Here is a 23,839-nt window from a genome sequence, read left to right as displayed (position 1 = left end):
GGGTCCAGAATCTCCACCGTGATGAATCACAGTGTGTCAGATCTACTCAAGAACAGTCCCTCTCTCTTATTTCATTATCATAGGCCTAGCCCTTATTTTTTCCATTTGGATTGTGTCCCAGCATGGCCAGGGGCTTGTCGCTGTTGTTATTGATTTACCAACACAGGCCACCACAGTTAAACTTTCTCCTATCACAACACATGTCTTATGATGAAAATTCAATATATACCAGACAATAAGTTTGGCTCTCTGTTGTCAAACGTATTGGCAAGGCTCCTTTTGCTACTTTATGCTCTTTCCTTTTAAGCTTTTATTTATGTTTCTCATTTTTCCTTTTTTCCTAGAACTTGTCTTGGATTAAGATTGAGGTTAGAGAAATAGAGAAGCATTCTTAGAAGAGAATAAAGAAGAGCTAGGGTCATTGGAAGGGTAGGTTGACAGTTGTGCCTGGGAAGGGATTTTACAGAGTAATGAAAAGAGGCTGCATTGTTACTATCCTCAGCATTACGAGAATTCTGTGAACGATGTTTGACTGAGAGGTGTAAGATCAACACAGTTAATAAAAGCATGAGTCAAGGTTATATTCCTAAATTTTATTTGGAGGAATCACAGACTCTACAGCTCAGAATTAGCTAAAGCTAATTTAACTATACTAGCTTCTATACTATATAATACATAATATTTCCAAACACAACTTCTGACCTTAAATGCTATTTCTCCCCAACCAGCAATTCTCAATTCTGCATTTCAGTATCTTCCCTCAGAAGTGAATTTCAAGTTTTTAAGTCTGTCAGAACTGGTGGTAGCACCTGGTACCCCAAAGGTGGAGCCTGGCCTCCTTCCATGCGACACTGAGACACCAGTAGGCACGTTGAGGTTTCTGTTTAATTTCACATCGCAACAGGGTGCGGTGGACACCACGACGCCCGCGGACACAGCACTCTACTCAGACATTCATCAAACACTACACGTCTCACAGGATCAAGAATTTGGCAACTGACAGTCGTCTGTATTAACTTTCATAAAAACAGGCTTATCTTTTCTTATTCCTGGACATATGGCAGTTCTAGAAGATGGTGCTGCACACGCTGTGGTTTATTTGTCAAGGGAATTCCTTCAAGCCACGAGGATTTCATTAAAAGGTCACAATTCAAATGAGTGAAATGCAAGTAATCTTATTTCTAGAGTTAAAAAGAAAAAAAAAAAGTACAGCTGACCTTCCATGAAAACACATTCCTCAAGTTTTTCAGAATCAAATCCCATTAAAGGAAATCTTTTGAGATGATCAAGTACAGCCTCTCAGTAAAAGGCAAAAAACATAAATAAATCCAATTAAACTGTAAGTAATTGAGAAGTTGACCTTGTCATGTGAGATGTTTACAGATAAATATGCCTTATTTCCTTACACTTTAACTTAATTTGAAGCTGAGAAAATTGGATCTTCCTGCTAGCCGGTGCAACAAAATGTAAACATCAGCTCTGATCATTTACTTGATTGATTGATTGATTAATACCATGGATTTTTTTCTTTGCCTCCCCTCCCCTGGTTTAGTTCTGTATGAGATATAAATTTGCATAAGACACCCCTCCCACCCTACTCCACAAGAACTTACAAGAGTTTTAAGTGATGCAAAACATGTCTACAGGGCTTCCCTGGTGGCGCAGTGGTTGAGAGCCCGGCTGCCGAGGCAGGGGACACGGGTTCGTGCCCCGGTCCGGGAAGATCCCACATGCCGCGGAGTGGCTAGGCCCGTGAGCCCTGGCCGCTGAGCCTGCGTGTCCGGAGCCTCCGCAACGGGAGAGGCCACAACAATGAGAGGCACGCCTACCGCAAAAAACAAAACAAAACAAAACAAAACAAAAAACATGACTACAAATAAAATTAAATGCAGTGTGATGACCACCAAATATAGAGTGTCAAAATAATTGACAACCAGTTTGGCGTGAATGTCCAACCCACCAGATAGAATGTCACCCGTGAAAAACTGACCTGGACATCCCAATGCACAAGAGCGAAACACTAGTACTGGTTATATATACTGTGCTGTAGGATTGCATATAATTTGGATAATTCCATAATTGATTCAGCTGAATAGTAGTATATGATAATGGGCTAATCCATCGTCAGTTTTGGACAGAACAATATTTCTAACATCATTAATTCCTTACAGAATCTCTTTAAGCAGATGTTTAGATATGCAGCAGACAATAGCTAAGAAGTAGGCTTAGGGCATCCCTGGTGGCGTAGTGGTTGAGAGTCCGCCTGCCGATGCAGGGGACGTGGGTTCGTGCCCCTGTCCGGGAGGATCCCACATGCCATGGAGCGGCTGGGCCTGTGAGCCATGGCCGCTCAGCCTGCGCGTCCGGAGCCTGTGCTCCGCAACGGGAGAGGCCACAACAGGGAGAGGCCCGCGTACTGCAAAATAAATAAATAAATAAAGAAAGAAAGAAGTAGGCTTAGAAAAACTCATATATGTGAAAAGCCTGGAATGAATGGATGAATTCATCTTCTCTCTTCCCCTTCAGAAGGAGTTCTAATGTCACTGTCTTCACCCATGAGTGTGAAATGAAGGCGTGTATTAAGTTTTAATACATAGCAGAGCGAAAATCCTAGGGGCACTGCCCCAGACTGGACCATCCTGCTTCTGTTGTTCTGCCCCAAAACATTTTCCTTCATACTGTAAGAAATGCTTTATTTCATTTTCTTAAGTACCTAAAACACTCACTTAAAAATCCATTTGTGTTAACAAGCAGTGTTTCCCTACCTGTAATTGAAGACCCCTGGAATGATATGATCACCTTCTGGGGAGGCCCTAGAAATAGGCCTTTTCAACAAGTATCTCAGGAAAAGTCTAATGCACATTAGAGTTTAAGAATTACCCTCTTGCGCTCGCTTCGGCAGCACATATACTAAAAATGGAACAATACAGAGAAGATTAGCATGGCCCCTGTGCAAGGATGACATGCAAATTTGTGAAGCATTCCATAGTTTTTAATTGCAATCATTGTTGCTTTTGTTGTGGTCATCCATTTACAATGCCTGGTGTCAGTTGATTTATCTCTTGTAAAAATAAAATACAGTGTGTGTGTGTGTGAAAAAAAATTACTCTTGTTCTGAATAGCGATGAAATTCTTTTCTTTCCTGTATCTAGCCAATATGAGTTGCAATTTAATGAATTGACTTTTTGTCTGCTTGTTTGGGGGACTAGGTAGTTGTGTACTTGGAACATTTTTGGTGGGGTTGAGGCCTTGGTAGATAGGGGATTTAGGGCTGAATGAGATCTCTGGGTATAATGTATACCCAAATACATCTCATATACTCAGGTTGTATTCTCACTTTTAAAGTGTTGTTAAGTATCTATACCAAGATTCACTCCACCTTAAAGGTGTGTGCCATTCCCAAGGGACACCTTTAAGGCGCCTGTCTCCGCTCACCAGTTGAGTGTGAGGCCTCCAACATCAGAGTCTCTCTATTGTTCCCTTCTCGAGCTGGAGAAGGGAAAGATTAGGATTAGTCCATTTGCTTCTCTTCAGACTCGGGGGTGCTTGTGCAAGTTCTCAGGCTCTTTTGCAACAGCAGTGCAGCTGGGGAAGAGGCTGTGTTGGGTTAGGAGCTCTGCCGTCCTATGCATGCTACTCTGCTCCAGAGCCTTTCCTGGGCCACAGATTTTTTGAAATTTAGAACATTTGTCTGTGTCCCTTCCTTATTTGGTTCCTTCTGTGAAGTTTTGTGGCTATTTATTTATTTACGATTCATATTACTTTTTTTTTTTTCATTATTTGGAGGGAGGTTTTACCAGGCAACTTTATTCTGCAGGTTTCTGACTGTTGCTTCTTTATGTTTTTCCATGGCTTCTCTTTCTGTTTTATAAACACGGGTGTTCACTGAGAAGGTGCCCTTTGCCGTGTTTCTTCCTGCATTATTTATCACAGAAATGTATTCTGCTCCCACGTTATCAGCTCTCTTTATTTATAGTTGATGATGACCTTAATCCTGAGCTCTGATTCTGGGTGTTTCTCCAAGCTGGCTGAACATTTTCACTTACTGTGTTAGTTTGCTAGTGCTGCTGTAACAAAGTTCCACAAACTGGGTGGTTTAAATAACAGAAATTTATTGTCGCACAATTCGGAAGCCTAGAAATTCAAAAGCAATGGGTTGGCAGGGTCAGTCCCTGCTGAGGTTGTGACAGAAGGGTCTGTTCCAGGCCTTTCTCCTTCATTGGTAGATGGTCACCTTCATGTTCATATTAGGTTCTTATATGCATGCCTATGTCCAAATTTCCCCTTTTTATAAGGACATCAGTCATATTGGGTTAGGGCCCACCCTAATGATATCGTTTTAACTTGATTACCTCTACAAAGACCCTATTTCCAAATAAGGTCACATCTGAGTATTGGAGGGTAGGATTTCAACATATGAATTTTCAGGGTCACAGTTCAACCCGTAACACTTGATTGTTCACTTCATGCCACAAATATTTTCTGCTACATGCCAGGCAGTGGTCTAGGCGCTTGGGAACACAAGGATAATTAGGCCTAATCTCTTCCTCTTGATGAGCGAAAAGATAAGAATTAATAAACAGGCATTTTCAATACTGTGCAATAAGTGTTATCATAGATGAGATGAATTGTTATGAGAACACCTTAGTGGTACACCTCAGCCCGACTGATTGAATCAGGGGTGGCATCTCAGAGGAAGCAATGCTTATGCTGGATTCTTCCCAACAGAATGCAATCACTGCATTGTCTTTCTCCCTGCTTCCAAACCACACCCTCAGTCACCCAGCCCTGGACTCTGCTACCCAGATAATCTTTTCAAGCACCACTTTGATTAAGATATTTCTCAGTTGAGAAACCTGTAATGACTCTTACTTTGTCAACAGAGTTAAGTCTAAAAAATTCTTTCGCTTGGCTTTTGGGTCGTCCACAGTCAAGTACCAACCCTGGAATCTACCTTTCCTGTGTTGACCTTTCTATTGTTCCCCTCTTTCACTCTGTGCATTATCAAAACAGACTAACAAACATTCTGGAAATGCAGTTGGAGATTTTCTATAATTTTGTGAAGGCAAGGTTTTGATTTTGTTTCCTACTATATCACTGGCACCTAAAGCAGTGCTTGACCTATAACAGATACTTAAGAATATTGGTTGAATAAGCAAATGAAAGAACTTTCCCCTGGAGGTCCCTCTGCTTGTGATGTGCGCCTCTCCCCTGTCCCAGGTGCACACATTTTTGCCTATTGAAATATTATACTCAAGGTTCAGCTCATATGCTCTCCTCCATTATGCATTTCTTCTGGGTCACATGTCCCAGATGTGAACCTTCATTCCGAGAGGCTGTAGTTGTCTGTGTGAACTGTTCACGTGACCCTGCATTCTGCTTTGCATTTTGGGTATCTGTTTAGGTGTTTATTTTTTCTTCCAAACTGAAGATTGTTTGAATTCAGGAACCATATTTTAAAAGTATCCTGTTCAGCACTTCCTTGCACAACAACAGATGCTCAAAAAATACTTTTTGTTTGAAGAGAAAATGAACGAGAGGGGTATCTCATTCATTTGAAACAAAGTAGAGAAGAAAGCCTAAGGGATGGAGTATTTGGTCTGGCCCCCTTGCCTGGCCTTGTTTTTCTGAGTTTATACTTCAAAATTAATTCAGCAGATATTTATTGAGCACCTACCCATTTTACTCAAGGAATTGTACTAGGACTTAGATTACAAATAGGAATTAAACTGCCCTTGAGGTACTTGTCACTTCTTCTAACAGAAAAATGAGTCCTATTGGTCCTGGTGGTCTCTTTAGTCTATTAGTCTAGTGGTTCATATATATATAGTGTTATAGTTTCCAGAGGCATCTAATTTGTACAGTTTTTCAGATGCTTTTCTCTTCTCAGATTTATCGAATTTTCTAGAATTCTCCCACATGTTGAGGCTGCCTGAGGGCAGGGCCCTATTTTCATCCTCCTATTCCCTACTGCCTAGCACTGAGTTTACAGCTGCTGGTGATTTGAGCAGGTCCTTTATTTACCCTAAATGTTCTCTGACTCTTCTCTGAGTTGGCCTTGCCTCTCCAATTACAGAATGCTGTCCTGGGACCTGAGATGCGGCAAAGACACTGATTACTCTGCTTAGCCTGGGAAGCCCTCTGTTTTCATAAGAGTAATAGTAAGCACAATAAATAGTGCGTTTAGCATTTTGCTAAAGGTTTTACATGAATTGTATTTCCTAGTGGGGCCTTTTGCTAATATCATTGGTTTCTAGGATGCTTTCATTTCTAACAAGTTGTCATATTAACATGTTGAGGTTGTTAAATGAATATCTAAACTAAAGTCTGTCTGCCTCGTACATACTCATGAGTCAGGATTATGTTTCAGAGCCAAAGCAGGAATGTAATCTGATGTATATAATAATGTATATAATGTGTGTGTGTGCATAAATATATATAAATATAAATATATATGTAATGTAAACCAGTCTGGTGGGTCATGCATATATAGTGTTATGTTATCCGGAGGCATCGAATTTTAATAGGTCCCTCTTTCAAGGGAAAGTGAAGATGTGAAAATCAAGATGAAATAATAGAATTGTAAGGAAAGGAGGGGGTGGTAAGGATATTTGTTTTGAGGTCCTGCTTGACATGAAAAGTAGAGCTCTTAAACCTGATTGAAGGGCAGATCTGAGTCTATTCATACAGAGAGAGTGTTAATATGTAACTCCTATGTCATTGTTATCGGGAGTGGGAAACACCCATTTTACTTAAACATGCTGTATACCAGTGAGAACAACATTAAGTTTGTGGAAGTGGTAATAGCAATTACAAGTGTGAGTCCAACTCTATGCTGTCTGTGTTTATGGACTTAGAACATATTATCTGTATCATCAAAGAGGCTGTGGCACAAGGTAATTCCAAATAGCAGACATGTAAAAGTCACTAGGAAGTCTTATATGGTGTTGCAAAACATGCTTAACTTATTAATCATGTTTTGTTTAAACAAACAAAACAATCAAGATTAGTCTATCCTGAACACACATCACCAGGGGGAGCAGAGAGCACTTAGATGGGTGGGTTCCCTGTCAGACCTTCGTTCATATCTGAACTATCACTCCAGAGTAATCACCTAAAGTCACAATTTAAGCAAACATTGTTTCTCAAAGCTAACCTCCCTTTCCTCCTCGTGGGTTAATCAGCCTTCTGCCTTTTTCAGGCTCCTGCTTCCTCCCTGAAGCCATGTGCTTTCCCACACGTGCGGGGTGGGAGTCAGCACAATACCAATTACCCTGTAGAAACCACTGCAGGCCCAATCCTTTTTCAGTGCTTGGTTTAAATATGGGCACTTGATACAATCCTGGGAGGAGGTGTTTTAGGGGCCTCTGGGAGCATTGGGAAAGGTTTTAAACCTCCTAAAAAGAGACACAAAGAAAAGACCCTTTTACTACGCTGGAAGAAGGTGTATGAGAATGTGATATTTTGGAATGACTGTCACCATCTTTTTCCACAAAAATGACAAAACAGAAATTTCAGAAGAAATTTTCCTACCTTTGGACTCCTTTTTCTATGAGATAACACGTCCTCTTACTGCTTAAGCCATTTGAGTTGTGTTCTGTTATTTGCGAATGAAAGCATCATCCCTGATACTATAACATTCCCATTTGAAAAACAGAAAGTTAGGCGTTTAGTATCTTTATTTGATGTTTGAGTTGATCAGTTTTGTTTGCCTAAAAGACAAGGCTTATATTCTAATTTTCTGTAACTTCCTAAGACCTCAGATGTAGCAGTAATTTTCTCTTTTCACAAATGCTTGAGAACGTCAAGCTTATTTCACCCTTGAAATAGGAGTTTAGTGTATGCTGACTCAAAGATCTCCCAGATTTCACATCTGTTGAAATTATTTTGAATCACCAGAGAAATCTTTTCCAATATTGATTGCACCTCCTGGTCCTGCCCTTCTTGACCCAGATACCTTATCATATCCTAGTGACATTCATTTGGAACCCCTTGTCATGAATCATGCCTATTCCTCATATTGCGGGTGTTGTCATGTCAGAGAATGGTTTATGCAGTATTAAGAAGTTCCCAAACCTGGCCCATCATCAGAGTCTCCCCAGACATACTAACTGAATCCAAATCTCTCTCTAGGTAATTATGACAATCAACCAGGTCTGACAGCCACTTGTATTAGGGCTATAGAAGAGAGGAAATTTGTACTGACCTGATCCCATACATAAAGTAAATGGTTTCAAACCTCCCTTGACAAAGTCAGCATATAAGAACAAAATTTTATTTTGTTATAGCTTAATTTTTAATTTTAATAAAGCTTTCTTTATTCTTTGGGCATGGTAGGAACCTATTTCGGTCAACTCTAAATGTGACCACCCCTCTCTCCATCACCTCTCAGCAAGTTAGAAAAAGCTTATGTATAAGTTAGAAGAAGGGGTCCTTTAGTTTCCATGGCCTCTGTCCACACTGCCATCCCCTGGGATGTCCAGGGTCCTATCAGTTCTTTGACCACTAGTCCATACAGGTCTGTGTTGTTGCTAAGCTACATGATTCCTTCATTTTTTATAGCTCTTCTGCAATACTTCCACATCTATTGAGTGTACTCAGAAGACTTTCTGCTGCCCTTGCACCACGCTGGAGCAAGAGTAACTCTCTATGGATGCCTAAGGCCCCATCAGCCACCTGTTCCCGCTCTACCCAGGCAGCAGAGCCTGACCCCTTCTCCTCTGTTTCCATAATACTACTTGGCACCTCACCAGGGCTTATTGCCCTTTTCTCTGAGATCTGCACTAATTGCTTTCCCTCTGACTTTCTCCCTTCCCAAGCCTGAAGCATGCTCTTCTGTGCTAGGAGGCATGGAAACCTCAGAGGTTTCCTCCTAGATCTCTTGTCTATGCCCTTGAGTTCTTCTGTATGGCTAAGTACCTAAGCTTTTGTAACTTAGAATCTAGGATTAAACTTTCTGGGTTTTTGCCTTCTATGTTGTGTTTCATTCCCAAGGCGATTTGCATTAACCTAGCTGATAAAGGAAATACCAAAGAGAAACACAAGTTCATATATGTATGTGAAGCATTAAAATAACACACAAAATCCTGTATGGTAAGTGTAAGGAACATGACATGTTTTTTGCTTCTGCTGTGTGTGTGTGTGTGTGTGTACGTATAATTGCAGTACACACATGTATATAGTAATTAATAAAATTGAAAATCTGTACGAAATAATTTTTCACCGAGTCTGTTCATGTTCTAGATTTACTTTCTTTAATTTGCGTTCATAATAAATGACAAAGGGAAAAAGGATTTAGGATAATATGCTGGAAAGTACACTTCCCACATATTACCTCAGGCTACCTTACATTTATTCCAGTAATATTGCCATAGCCCTAAACATTTCTGGATTTGTTCCTTTGCAATTCACAAACCGTAAGTTGAAAATCTTAGTAAATTATGATAATCCCACCTCCACTTCCCCCATTCCCACCCCCACTTATCAATATGTAGCTCAGCTTGATCCGTTTACCTTCAAAACCACTCTTATGATTAGTTATGAGCTTGATTTTTAGAAGCAGTAGACAAAGATTTTTCTTCCTTAAGGCCAATTAAATGAAATTCTGAAAAACTCTGATGTTGATTTGTAAAGAAAAGCTCAAAAACTGCTTTGAACAACAGTATCACTGAAATAAATATATAATTGCCAAAGTGATTACCCTGAAGCAAACTACTTTTATTTAGATGAAAAAATGTTGGTAGTTTACTTTAAACCAGTGCTTCTCAACTAGGGATGACTTTGCCCCCCAGGGGACATTCACCAATTTCTGGACACCTTTTTGGTTGTCTCAGCTGGGGAAGGGGTGTTCCTGGTGTCTGGTGGGTGGAGGCCAGGGTTCATGCTGAGAATCCTGCACTGCTCAGGGCAGCTCCCCACAACTAAGCATTGTTTGGCCAAAATGTGGAGAAAGATGAGGTTGAAAAACCCTGGTTTAAACAAACAAATGATCCCTTTATAGTCATTGCTCACATTTTAATACACTTAAAAGTTTCTGATCCCCTTCCCCCAGACTTAGGCAGGTCAGCTGTTTTGTTCTTACCCTGCTGCCCTATTTCCATTACAGACCTCCATCTCTCTGCTGGTACCTGCCTTAGCTCATTTCAGTTTATGTGTCCCTGAGCAGCATCTGGGGCTAGCCAGAAGTGTTCTTGCAGCTTTGTCCCTGATGTCTGATTTAAAAAGCAGAGATCAGTGGGGAGCCCAGAACCTCCCAAACATCAAAGAGAAAGGGAAAATCATAGGGCCCTGCTCTGGAGTGATAGGCATGCCCTAGGAAAGCCATACGCTGCCTCTATCCTCCTTTCCCTCAGGGAGAATGTCCCATCTCCCTGGGACAGGGTTTGGACAAATCTTTTTACATGAGGGTTCACCTGTAAATGGTTGGCCATGGTTTTTGATTTCTGGACTCCTGCCAGGTCCTTCCCACCACAGGCAACCCTAAGGTCATGTCCCCATCTGAGTAAATTCCAGCAAGAAGTCCTCCCAGCTGAGTGCTGCCTTGTGAGTCCTGTTGAGATAGATCTCAAAGTGATCAGATTCCTCAAGCTCACTCTGTCCTGGTGTTAGCATCTATGTGGCTTTGAAGAGTTTCCAGGTAAGCTGTAGGTGTCAGGCACATTTCTCAACTTGACATCTTTAATATAGGTCTAAAGAAGCTAGTCTGGGCAGATTAAGTCCCTTTTTAAAAAAAAATTAATTAGTTTATTTATTTTTGGCTGCATTGGGTCTTCAGTTGTTGCACGCGGGCTTTCTCTAGTTGTGGCAAGCCGGAGCTACTCTTCGTTGCAGTGAGTGGGCTTCTCATTGTGGTGGCTTCTCTTGTTGCGGAGCACAGGCTCTAGGTGCGTGAGCTTCAGTAGTTGTGGCTCGCGGGCTCTAGAGCACAGGTTCACTAGTTGTGGCACACGGGCTTAGTTGCTCCGCAGCATGTGGCATCTTCCAGGACCAGGGCTCGAACCCGTTTCTCCTGCATTGGCAGGTGGATTCTTAACCACTGTGCCACCAGGGAAGTCCCTAAGTCCCTTCTTTACCAAGTGGTCCAGTTGCCATGTGATACTGTCCAAAACAAGGAGTGGAATTCATGGGTTAGTTGCAGGTGCTGGTCAATGAAATAGCAGCACCAGTTCCCCATCAGTGAGCTCCTGTTTACTCTAATCCTGCCACATACATTTGACGCCTTTGGAAATGGGCTGAGCTCTGGCAGGGAGCCTTTTTCTCTTCCCCTGTAGCACCTGCCTGTCTCTTCCACCCATAGTGAAGGTTTGGTAATTTGTCTACTGTTTTTGAGTTTTAAGTCTCTGCTTCACATTCATGGAGCCCTGACTATTCTGGCATCTCCAGATCTGAAATTTTATGTCATTGAGTATTTAAAATCAGTTATTAAGGTCCTAGTTCTGCTGTCAGCTAGAAGATATCTCTGTACCTTCACCACATAGAATAAGTTTCTCCCCATATCTATGTACCATTGCCTAGCAATCAAGGGTCCCTGTTAAGGGGGGAGGTCTGGGTTGGGACTGGGGAGATATGCCTGGCTCTAGCCCAGGGGTAGCACTGTATTTATAGGACAACTCAGGTTGCCCCCAATTCATTTAACAGTTTTCTAGTCTAGTCCCTATAATGTAATATTGGCGTCCAGTCCATCACTGTCCCAGCTTATAAGGAAATTCTCAGCAGTTTGTTTAGTTCCAACAAGCTAAATGGATCAGGTTTCTTTTCATGCCCCATCCCTACACAATTATGCAGGCTCCTTCTCTTCTGGTGGGCCCACAAGGGTTAAGGACTGTTGGATGGCAGGTTATTTACAAGGAAAGGATCCGTGACAGAGTTCCACTCCAGTAAGCTTGAGACAACAGATCCCTTTCCTGCCTCTCCAGTCCGCCCTTTCACCTGCTTGAAGGGCATCTACTTCTGTCTCTCCCTCCCCTCTCTCCCCGCTCCCCCCCCCAATGTGAGTTATTCCTCTGACAACCTTCTCCCTCTTCCTCCATCTCAGTCTTGTATAGTCTTCTGGATTAGAAAAGCCAGCTCTCTTTGCTGCCTGTGAATATTACTGAACTGCATTAGACTGTGGTTTCTTTGAGGCTTCGTGCTTTAGTGAGGGCTGGCGAGAGGAAAATGGCCTATGTGGAATGAGTGGGGGGAAAAGAGGAGGCAGGACTTGCACAGAAAACAGTTTAATACTTTGAAATGTAAGCCCACCATATGCCCTATAAAGTAGAATCTTTCACTCTGATTCTGAATAATTTAAACAGCATTATTTTGGTAGTTTAATTAAGAGAATAATGGCTCGAGGTCTGTTACATCAGCAGTTAAGGTGAGCTGGAAAGTAGCTTTTATCATGGTCTAAAGCACTCCTACCAAAACCACTGGAAAACATCAAGGGAAGAATCATTTATAATTTGTGACATACCAGCTCTTATAATGAAAGTAGTAGACTTTTCTCTAGATTTGTGCCATATACTGCCACTCAACTGAGTTTGGCTGGATGTTTTCCATTTAAATTGGTACAACTTATCTCTACAAATGATAATGTCTGACTCTGATTGAATATTCATTCTTTATCAGATTCTGTGCTCTAAACTTTAGACATATATGTTATCTCATAGAGTCTTCCAAACAACTCTGTGAGTTTATTTTATCTTGGTAGGTTGTAGAATTGCCATTTTACAGATAAGGAAATTGAACTTTAATTTTGCCCAGGGTCACACAGCTAGTCAGTGGTGGGATTCAAACCAAGGTCTTTGCGATCCCAGAGCTTCTGCTCCTACCCGCATATCACACCTTCACTACAGAAATCATCCACAGGAAAACCAGAATCCAGGCTGACTCTGGCAAGTTCCTGGCATCACCGTAGCTAATTTGAGTCTGAACTCAGCTTGAGGACACTGGATGTATCAGATCAGAGGCCATGCTGAGATACCACCCTGGACTGGGAGAGGTCCTCTGGAGTGGACAGATCCTTGAGGCATTAAGATTAAAATCCCTCTTTTGTGTTTATGTGCAAGTGTGTATGGGTGTCCAAGCAACTATGTCCCAGCAAAAGTGCAGCTGATTCCATTCTTTTTTGTTTGTTTATTTAAAATAGTTTAACTCTTTATTTTTGTATAGGTAATATAGTCACATGAGTCAAGACCCAAACAGTATAAGGTCTTCCTTCCATCCTTTCGGCCCAGTTTGTACCCCGATCCCTTCCCCATGGATATCTTTTCAGAGTTCCTTGTATGATAATATATATAAATGGAAATTTATATTCTTATTCCTTTCTACCTTTTCTGTATAAAAGGTAGTCATTTAAAAATACTGTCCTGGGCTTCCCTGGTGGCTCAGTGGTTAAGAATCCACCTGCCAATGCAGGGGACACAGGTTCGAGCCCTGGTCCAGGAAGATCCCACATGCCGCGGAGCAACTAAGCCTGTGTGCCACAACTACTGAGCCTGCACTCTAGAGCCCGCAAGCCACAACTACTGAAGCCTGCGCACCTAGAGCCCGTGCTCTGCAACAAGAGAAGCCACTGCAATGAGAAGCCTGCGCACTGCAATGAAGAGTAGCCCCCGCTCGCCGCAACTAGAGAAAGCCCGTGCGCAGCAACGAAGACCCAACACAGCCAAAATTAATAAATAAATAAAATAAATTTATATATATATATAAAAATTCTGTCCCTTCCTTTGCTTTTTTCACATAGACATTTATCTTGGATATTTTTCCATGTTAGCACACAGAAAGCTTCCTCATTCTTATTTACAATGGCATGGTATTTCCTGGTGTTAGACATATCATCATTAACCAATCAGTCCATTTTTAATAGACATTTGGCTTGTTTCCAGTCTTTTGCTCTTACTGACTGATGCAATGATTAAGCTTGAATATATGTCATTGAGCATATGTGCATATATCTCTATAGGAGAAGTTTCTAGAAATAGGATTGCTGGCTTAAAAATATGCGTTTATAATTTTTTTACTGATAATGCCAAATTGCACCAAGGGTTATACTAATTTGCACTCCCACCAACAAGGTATGAGTTTCCCACAGTCCTTCCAATAGAGTGAACACATTTTTGGATTTTGGCCCATCTGATTGATAAAAGTTTTGGACTTTAGTCCATCCAATGCAATAAAATATTGTAGATTTCTTTTTTTAAAACTTTTTAAAAAATTAATTAATTGTAATTTTGGCTGCGTTGAGTCTGTTGCTGCACGCGGGTTTTCTCTAGTTGTGGCGAGCGGGGGCTACTCTTTGTTGTGGTGCCCGGGCTTCTCATTGCGGTGGCTTCTCCTGTTGCAGAGCATGGGCTCTAGGCACATAGGATTCAGTAGTTGCAGCACGCAGGCTCAGTAGTTGTGGCTCACGGGCTGTAGAGCGCAGGCTCAGTAGTTGTGGCGCATGGGCCCAGGGCTCGAACCCGTGTCCCCTGCATTGGCAGGTGGATTCTCAACCACTGCACCACCAGGGAAGCCCCGTATATTTCTTACTATGGTTAAAGTTAAGCAACTTTTCGTATGTTTAAGAGCCATTTGTATTTCCTTTTCTGTGAAATTTGCCCATTTTTTTCTTGGCTTATAGGTCTTTTTCTCATCAGTTTCTAGGAACTCTTAATATATGGGGGAGAGTAGCACTTGTCTGTATTTTAAATTGAACATATATATTTTTTTCTGTTTGTCATTTGGTTTTTTTCCTTTCTTCTTCTTGATTTTCATATGGTTAAATTTGTTAGTCTTCTCTTATGTCTTATGGATTTTAAGTCAAAGTTAAAAAAGAGTTTTTCTACTCCAAGGTTATAAAAGTGTTCTCCCTGTTGTCATCTAGTACTTTCATGGTTCTTTGAAATTTTTACTTAAATCTTTGATATATTGGAGTTTATCTTGGTTTTTAGTATAATTTTTGGATCCAACTTGTTTTTTGCAGTTGACCATCTAGTTGTACAATACCATTTACTCAGTAATTGCTGGTAATTCAGTGCCTACTGGTTTGAGTTGTCACCTTTATCATATACGATATGTCTTTAAAAAATACATATATACTTTATATATGTATATTCTAAAATGTCTTTATCTTAGAATGCTAGAATAAAGTCTGAATATTTCTGTTGCAGACCTAGAGGGTTTATTTTTTATTGTGGTAAAATATACATAATGTAAAATTTAACATTTTAACCATTTTTAAGTGTAAAGTTCAATGGCATTAAGTATATTTGCATTTTTGTGCAACCGTCACCACCAGCTATCTCTAGAACTTTTCATCTTCCCACCATATGACTTGAAATCAAACCTACTATTCATTTTATGATGCACCATTCCTTTGTAAGGTGTGTGCTGTTTTCAGAGACGTTAAAATTTGGGAAAGTGTACATCTTAGAATTTATGAAATATGGTATTAAAATCCCCAAAGTTTTTGGTGTGTTTCTGGATGTTCTGTTCTATTCCATTGGTTTGCCTCTTCATGTGCTAGTGTCACACTGTTTTAATTACTGAATATTTAGAATATCTTTTAATACATGATAGAGCTAGTTTTCCCTCATTGGCCTTCTTTTTCAAAAGACTTCTTTTTCCAGCTGTTTTTGTCATCAGTCCAGATAAACTAGGCAACTTCTCTTTGGCTCTTGTAGATGTTTTCCTCCCTCTCTCTACCTCTATTTCAATTAAATTATAAACACTTGAATATAGAAGATCTTCTTACGCCTGAAGGTCAGCTAGAAGTCTGGATCAGGTCTTCCCTGGTGGCGCAGTGGTTGAGAGTCCGCCTGCCGATGCAGGGGACGCGGGCCCGTGCCCCGGTCCGGGAAGATCCCACATGCCGCTGAGCAGCTGGGCCCGTGAGCCGTGGCCGCTGAGCCTGCGCGTTCGGAGCCTGTGCTCCGCAACGGGAGAGGACGCAACAGTGAGAGGTCCGCGTACCGCAAAAAAAAAAAAAAAAAAAAAAAGTCTGGATCAGAGTATCTTTTCTGAAAGTTTGTCATCTTGACTTTCTTCTGGGTTTTTACTTCAACATTGCCATGGGAGGTACAGCCCATTCCTGACCTATATTGTTTCCGTAAAGGGAGATAGATGCTCCTATGACAGTTCTTAGAATCACTTACTCCTTTTGCATCTCGTACATAGAACATCAGCTTTTTGAGTGAATTAAGCATTGTCCTTATGATGAAAAGTCTTAAATGTTTGCAACTGCATCAGGGTTTAATGTGGTTCACTAATGCATTTACCCTCAGTAAGTTTGTTGTTTTGCCAGTTATTCCTATTAAATTTTTAACATTATTAATATTGTATTAGTAGAAACTTGGCTTTATTTGCATCCATAGATCATAAACACACCTCTTTTTTGTTTTACTGAAGAACCCATTGTAAGGGCGAGTAAATCCTGTGGAAAATGGCCTTCAGTGATCTTACATCGAGGACCGTGCGTCTTTATGGTAATTGGATCAAAGATGCTGGTAAGTAACCAAATTTCTTAACTATGGCTCATCCTTCTTTTTCCTGTCAGATTCCCATATTTAATAGGATTTCATTGAAACAGAACGAGAGACTTTGCAACTTAACACTCCCTCACTGACACCCCACATATTGATTTTTATTACTAGTTAATAAAGTGTCAAAGATTTCACTGAAGATATGTACAAAGATAGAGGTACGCAGATGATGTTCATTACAATGTTTATAATAGTGAAGATAGCTTTAATATCCAAGGAAGGGAACTGGTTAATAAATGATGGTACATTCCAACTCAGTAGCCATTAGAAGTGATTTTGGAGGCACAGGGCTCTTAGGCTTGATTCTGCCCTAATGCTCCTAAGGGAAATAACAGTTACTGCCAACAATGGCTCTGTCCAGGATGACTCTTGAGTGGGAAGGGCCGCAGCCCCCAGGGGCGTATCAGAAAGGATGGGGAGCGTTTCCTAGGGTAACCCCTGAGTAATTCTAGAAGGACCAGAGTAATTCTCCCCTTGCCCATTAGAAAAGTAAAAATCAATGTTGTTGAAGAACATTTAATGCCATAGGAAGAAGTTTAAAATACATTAAATGAAAGCAGCTTATAAAACACCACATGTATTTTTTTTTGTGAGGGTTAGCAGTTATCTCTGTGTGGTAGGATTATGGGTAATTTCTATTTCCTTATCTATGTCTGTCTAGATGTTTTTAAACCACACAAATGTATGTTGCTTTTATAACTACTACGAAATGTGTTAATAATATAACAAAGGTAATTTTTTTTTTTAAATAGACAGGAATCAGCACATTCTAGAGCTGAGATGGACTTAGGTATCATGAAAGCTACCTCCTCATTTTAGAGTTGGAGGAACTGAGGCCCAGAGATGTGACCTTCCCAACGTCATGGTCAGTTGTTAGCAGAAAAGATTAGAACCTATGTTTCCTGATTAGGATTAGTATTCTGACATTTCACATTTGAATTACTTTCCACATATTCACCACCATCACCACTTCAGATTAGTTCTTACCCATCAATTAGAAATCACATGTTCACCAAATCCAGGGGGAAAAGTGTCACCTCTTGATACCTACCACAATTGAAATTATATTCCAATTTACACTGATTTCAGGAAAGATACACTGTTTCATGATTGCTGTCTTTCTCAGTAGACTACTGAAGACTAATCTTATTTCACTGAAAAAGGTCCTAACAGTTTTGCCCCTGAAGAACGCCAAGGACCTGAAAGAGATCCCATAAATAAAGAAGCTTCACTCTGGTGAATGGAGAGTTAAGGGAATTTTTATATTTTCTCATTTTTTTTCTTAGTTTTTCAACTTACGTATGGTGCAGAGAATTGTAGGTTTCTTTAGAGGTCATCTTTCTCTGAAGGTTTATAGTAGTTCTCATAAATTCAGTAATTTAAAAACTAATTTTTTTGTTTTGTTCTAATGGTTTTTATTTTTATTTAATTTATTTTAAAAAATATGAATATTTTAATTTCTTTTCAAAGTAGAGGTGTAACTTGCTACCTCAACTCTCACGATTTAACCTTGAAAACCAAGTAGATTTGGGTACATTTTTTAAAATAGACCTGTTTGGAAGAATAGATCCCTTACTATCCAACTCTTGCTATTAACTATCCCAATTGCAGGAACCCAAGAGATTCGGGTAATCCATATCCTAACTCAGACGATGATGAGTATCTATATAGTGCTAGAAGGATAAAATGTTTTAAGATGAACTACTTCTGAATTCCACTTCCACTTTTATTCATGGGTCAACACTTTATTTTTATTAGGAATACTTACATTGGAAAGCCCAGTAATATTAGGTCAGAAAAAGGAACGACAAAGGGGTGGAGGTGGTTAGGGAGAGGCAAGGAGAACCCTGGAAGCAGTGTTGCAAACAGTGCAGGGAGGAGGAGAGAAAGAGGCAGGTGATGGTACCTGTCTGAAGCTAAGCTAATTTAAAGTCTTGAGAGAAGAGGAAGGGTAGGGGTGTGTAGTGAGAAGACCTAGATTTAAGTTCTGACACTACTGTGAACCAGCTAGGTGATCTTGAACAAAGTATTTATTGTCTGTGGGTTTCAGTTTCTTTGTTAGCAAAACAGAGATGAGAATGGTATCCACCAGCTACCAGACAATACGCATGAAAATGCTCTGTTGTTTGGGAAATATCCCTACACAACCGGTGGTGGTGGTTGATGACTGATAGAGCATTTCCATCTTCAAACACTTTTAATATAGCATATCATTTTTTTAAAAAGTTTCTCCACATTTTCTTTTCCTGTCAAAATCCAGAAGGGTTAAAATGTTTTGTGTTGAGATTTATAACTTTATGAGAACACTATCGCGTGTAACTGGAGAGGTTTTTTTGCTTCTGCTTAGTGTGGTATCGATCTCTGAGAGCCATTAGGAATCATTTCTGGCCATCTTAGTCCAGTTTTACTTTGCCTACCCTCTGAAGGTCTGAGCCCATGATCAAGTGCCAAGAATTTCAAGCGTATTCTTGGCTTTGGCCCTAATCCTGAGTAGACTTTGGAAAACTTAATGATATTCATTGGTTTTCTGATTGCTAGAGAAGTGGGGGTCATGCATAGTTATTTCATGTGGAAAATTCCACAGCTACAGAATTTAAAAACAGTTTAATTAATACTTAAGCCATAAGAGGGTTTATTGTGATTCTTAGATATGAGATGTCAAACCTTGAAACAGTGCTATAACATTTTTGTGTGTGTGTGTGTGGTACACAGGCCTCTCAGTGTTGTGGCCTCTCCCATGGCGGAGCACAGGCTCCGGATGCGCAGGCTCAGCAGCCATAGCTCACGGGCCCAGCCGCTCCGCGGCATGTGGGATCTTCCCGGACCGGGGCACGAACCCGTGTCTCCTGCATCGGCAGGTGGACTCTCAACCACTGCACCACCAGGGAAGCCCTATAACATTTTTAATGTTTGAAAAGCAACTTTCCTTGCATTTGGATAATAATGATGATGACTTTTCAGACATAGTTGTGATTTTTTTGCAAGAAGACAATGTCTGAGTAAGATTTGCTGCCACTCTGAACCTTTAGTACTTCACAAAGTATGAGAGGTACATGTTTGCTTTTCCTTCCAGCTTCTTCATCTTATTGGCGCTTATACCTTTAAAAGGGTGTACTCTTTGAGCTAGTACATGCTACTTAAGAAGTGAACACACTCTTAAAAGTAGTTGGTGGAAAAGTTCATTAATATTCTATGTATGTGGCCCTTGTACTCTCCTGTATTCTCTTTAGAACGCTCTTAGAAAAGCATTATCGGGCTAGTAATAAGTCAGAACTCTGGTAATCACTGGGTCATGGGCTCTCAGACAGCCTGCCCTCCCATCCTCTGCCTTTATCTTGGTTCTGCTCATAACACTTAAGCCCAACTCCGATGCTAAATACAAGGTACATGAAACTCTCCCTCTCTAGGGAAAACAGAGCTCACTTGACCCCTGATCCTTTTGTAATTTGTGGGATCACAGACTGAGGCAGAATTAACTTTAAACATTGTTGAGCAGCCCCCTCTACAACCCCCTTATGGAGTCACCAGCCACACCTGGCTTGTAGACGTCTCATCACCGGGAACCTCCTGCCTCACATAGAAGTGGGCTCCCTATTCAGAAAGGTATCACTGTTGCCAAGAGAGAAGGCAGGAACAGTGAGCAGTCATCAAAGTCGTGGACATATTAGGACTTTGAATTTTATTCGCTCAGCAGGGAGAGCTAATTTAAGCAGAGGAATAATCTGAGCAAAGCTTTACTTCTAGAAAGTGAATTTGGCAGTTGTATAGAGACAAGACATAGCAGATTGGGTCAGGAGGCAGGGAAATCGCATAAAAGATTATTGCAGAGCACCTAGTGAGGAGTACTGAGGACCTCAGTGTAGGTGAAGGAAGCACTGAAGCCCTGGTTTATAACGTTGATGGTTCATCACGGTCACCTTGGCAGCTTTTTTCAACATACAGATGCCTGGGACCCATGCCGAGTCTTTTTTTTTTTTTTTTTTTGCTATCTGGTTTATAAATATTCCAGAGGTGATTCTGCTGTGCTGACAAAACTGAGATCTGCTGAAATAATAGTAGCCGTGCTTACTGAGCAATTTGAGGTTGTGCCAAGCTCTTTACTCAAAATAACTCACTAAATCCTCTCTGAGCTACCTGCTGTTTTATGCCCAATTCACAGATGAGGAAACTAAGCACAGAGAAGTTAAGTCGGTGGCCTCAGGTCACATAACAAGTCAGTTATGTGAGAGCCAGGATCAGAGCGCACACTGAAATAGGATGAAAAAGCTTGGTGTTTTGTTCTGTTATTTGCTTTGAAAATAGTATGAAATTAAATTAGCTAGCTTTTCCTAAAAGATAAGATTTTTTTAAAAATCTGTAGAACTGGAAAGTCACACTCAGGATTCTTAAAAAAAGGTGTGTGCTTAAAATGTTAAATTACAGGAAAAATGATTTATTTAAATCATTTTTAAATAAAATGAGCCAGCCCAGCATGCATTTCCTGGCTTTTTGTTTCTCCTACTGCTACCAGCAGAAGAACAGAAATATGATGTCATTTGATACCCACGTACCACCCCTTCCCCCCTCCCCTGCCACCACTGAGCTAATGAAAGAGTACAATAAAATATTTCTGATTCAGGAATTCCTTTGCTGACGAAAACAAAAGCCCAAAAAACTAGTTTTCCATCATGCCCGTGATGTCCATTAATAACAGAAACATTTAAAATTCCTTATAAAGAAAAAGAAAAAAATAAAAATCACCCATATTGTCCCCATCTGAAGGTGATAATGTTAACATTCTTCCAGAAGCCTTCTTTTAGTATTGGTTTTAAGTCTTTATTTCATTGGAGATAAAAACTTGACCTATTAATATGGTTTATGATGTTCATATATTTAAGGTTTGGATTACCAACTGATGGAAAAAATCCGTCATTTATAAATTTATTTTGGCAAAGGGCTATCTTTCCTAAACGGTGCTCCACAGAATGTTAGTTCCACAAGGTGTTAAATAGTATTCTACAAAAAAACAGGGCTACATGGCCAAGTAAGTTTGGGGAATGCTGCATACCACCATTCTCATCTTGGCAATTCACAACAAACATGAAGCACTAAGAAATCATGCAGAAAGGCACTTGTTTGTTTAACCTAGCATTTCTAGTAGCCTTTCCCCACTTTTTGTGGAAAGACTTTAAATAGCTTTCTTATATTGCATAGTTTGGGACATGCTTGGATAGGATACAAGGTAAGGCACAAACTCATTTTTCTCCCAGGTAGTCAGTTTTCCTATTTACTGAATCGTCTCTCCCTTCCTGCTTGCTTATGAGGCTTTCTTTATCATACATTAAATTCCTAAATATCTTGGGGTCCCTCCTAGAGCTGACTTTTGGCTTATGTATTATTTCGAGATAGGGCATCTGTCAGTATTTTTGAGGGAAGCACATTTGAGTATAGAATAAATCACCTTTAATAGCTACAGCCATGCCCTGGTATATCTGAGTATCAAATGTGAACTTTCCAGCAATAAAATTGAGGCCAAGTGAGTCATCAGGTGTGGAGTCTATTGAAGAAATTTTTGCATTGGGTAGGAAGTCAGACTTGAAGGGATATGCAACGTTTTTTTGGTAATTGGCCACATCATTAGCAGTTTCAGTGGACAAGGGCTGTATTCCCCCCACCCTTTTTCCCAATTAACAAGAATGATGGTACTTAGCAACCTAAGGTTAGTCAAGACTCAATTTTGAGTCAGATGTATTTGGAAACTTGTCCATACATATTTTCCTTTACAATATTCTGGCTTCATGAGGCAATTTAGTAAAATTATACCCGAACTACTTAAGATTATAGAATTAATCACATTTCATCTTGAGTTGCAAGTTTTAATTGATCTAATTCTCATGGCCTGGAACTAGCAGGGACCATGTGAATTTCTTTTTTACATGGTTGTGAGGCTAGTACTTTTTTGTTTGTTTTTGTTTAAAATATCAGATTGATTAGCCCACATTTTGGACACCTAGAACCCACATTTTAGATACTTAAATGATGCTAAATCCCCTTTCAATTGTATGACACAGTATACAGAAAACTTTCCCCCAGTTTCCTTGGGGAAAGAAGAAAGTTAAGAAAAAGCAAAACCAAACATATTTATATATATAAAAGCATGTCTGGATGGAGAAACTTTAACATGTTACTGGTGGTTATAGACAGATGATAAAAGTTTGCTGGGAGCTTCCCTGGTGGCGCAGTGGTTGAGAGTCCGCCTGCCGATGCAGGGGACACGGGTTCATGCCCCGGTCCGGGCAGCTCCCACATGCCGCGGAGCAGCTGGGCCCGTGAGCCATGGCCGCTAAGCCTGCGCGTCCAGAGCCTGTGCTCTGCAACGGGAGAGGCCACAACAGTGAGAGGCCCACGTATCGCAAAAAAAAACACACACAAAAAACAAACAAACAAAAAAGTTTGCTGGGTATCTTCTGTTCTTCAGATTCAACTGTGTACCCCTGGTAGAATGACCAGGATGAACTACATCCATGGGCTTGCTCCCCTGCCCTCTGGTTTCTGGTTGAGTTCGGCGACTGGAGAGAGAGGGAGGAGGGTGAGGCTGGGGTATTGATTTCCCTGGCCCCTTATTTGCAGGATTGCCGTGCTGGCTGAATCCCTCAACTGAAGGTCACAGCTCCTCGCCAGAGGGGCTCCTCCATATGGCTCTCTCCTGGGTTCTGGTAACCACTACCTCCTTTTGCCCTTTGAGCCTCACTGTTTCGAGCTCCATCACAATCCCTGGTGATTTCCCTTGGCACATCCTAAAAATAGCAGTGATCGCTGACCAAATAGTCCACCGTCAGCGTTAGGATCTAGGTGCTCACTTAAATGCTGGTTACTGTCAGTTATCTCTTGGCTAAATGGATGTGCACTTACACCTTGTTTTTCTCTTAGATCCAAGAGTTGAAGACTGGCTCCTCATGTCCTCGCCTCTGCCACAAACTGTCATCCTGGGACTCTATGTCTATTTTGTCACATCCCTGGGACCAAAGCTCATGGAGAATCGAAAGCCCTTTGAACTCAAGAAAGCGATGATAACGTACAATTTTTTCATAGTACTCTTTTCTGTGTATATGTGTTATGAGGCAAGTGTCTTCAGTATTCCTAACGGGAGAATTTTGCCTGAGTCTTTATGTTTGTCTGTCATGATGTTTCTTGTTATGACTGTAAGGGTAACTCTCCAAGATTTAAGAAATTTTAGAAACTTAGCTCACTAGAGTAGATGTTTGTCAAAAAATTGTTATATATAGACCAGATATTGAACTCCTTAGAGGATCTCAGTATAGTCTGCCTTACAGGTGGTGAGAAGAATTAAGTCCAGG

General features: G+C 40.7%; 1 protein-coding gene and 1 non-coding gene across 6 annotated transcripts in view; both read left to right on the top strand.

Annotated features, from left to right (window-relative positions):
- Positions 1 to 23,839, top strand: part of ELOVL7 (ELOVL fatty acid elongase 7) — a 72,381-nt gene that overhangs the window by 31,822 nt on the left and 16,720 nt on the right. For 3 of the 5 annotated variants that reach the window (XM_067730757.1, XM_067730756.1, XM_067730759.1), the window contains 2 exons: positions 16,369 to 16,466; positions 23,412 to 23,602. In XM_067730757.1, the coding sequence (XP_067586858.1) occupies positions 16,403 to 16,466; positions 23,412 to 23,602 (255 nt within the window). In that variant the 5' untranslated portion in view covers positions 16,369 to 16,402. Of the gene's footprint in view, positions 1 to 16,334; positions 16,467 to 23,411; positions 23,603 to 23,839 lie in introns of those variants that run through there. The other 2 variants (XM_067730758.1, XM_067730761.1) reach the window with 2 other exon arrangements.
- LOC137222929 (U6 spliceosomal RNA) lies at positions 2,887 to 2,993 on the top strand. Its single transcript, XR_010942694.1, has one exon. It is a non-coding gene; the product is annotated as a U6 spliceosomal RNA (small nuclear RNA).

Source organism: Pseudorca crassidens, chromosome 3, assembly GCF_039906515.1.
Source record: "Pseudorca crassidens isolate mPseCra1 chromosome 3, mPseCra1.hap1, whole genome shotgun sequence".
NCBI lineage: Eukaryota > Metazoa > Chordata > Mammalia > Artiodactyla > Delphinidae > Pseudorca > Pseudorca crassidens.
The sequence above is the reverse complement of the archived record's forward strand: the minus strand, read 5'-3'. Positions and strand labels throughout refer to the sequence as shown.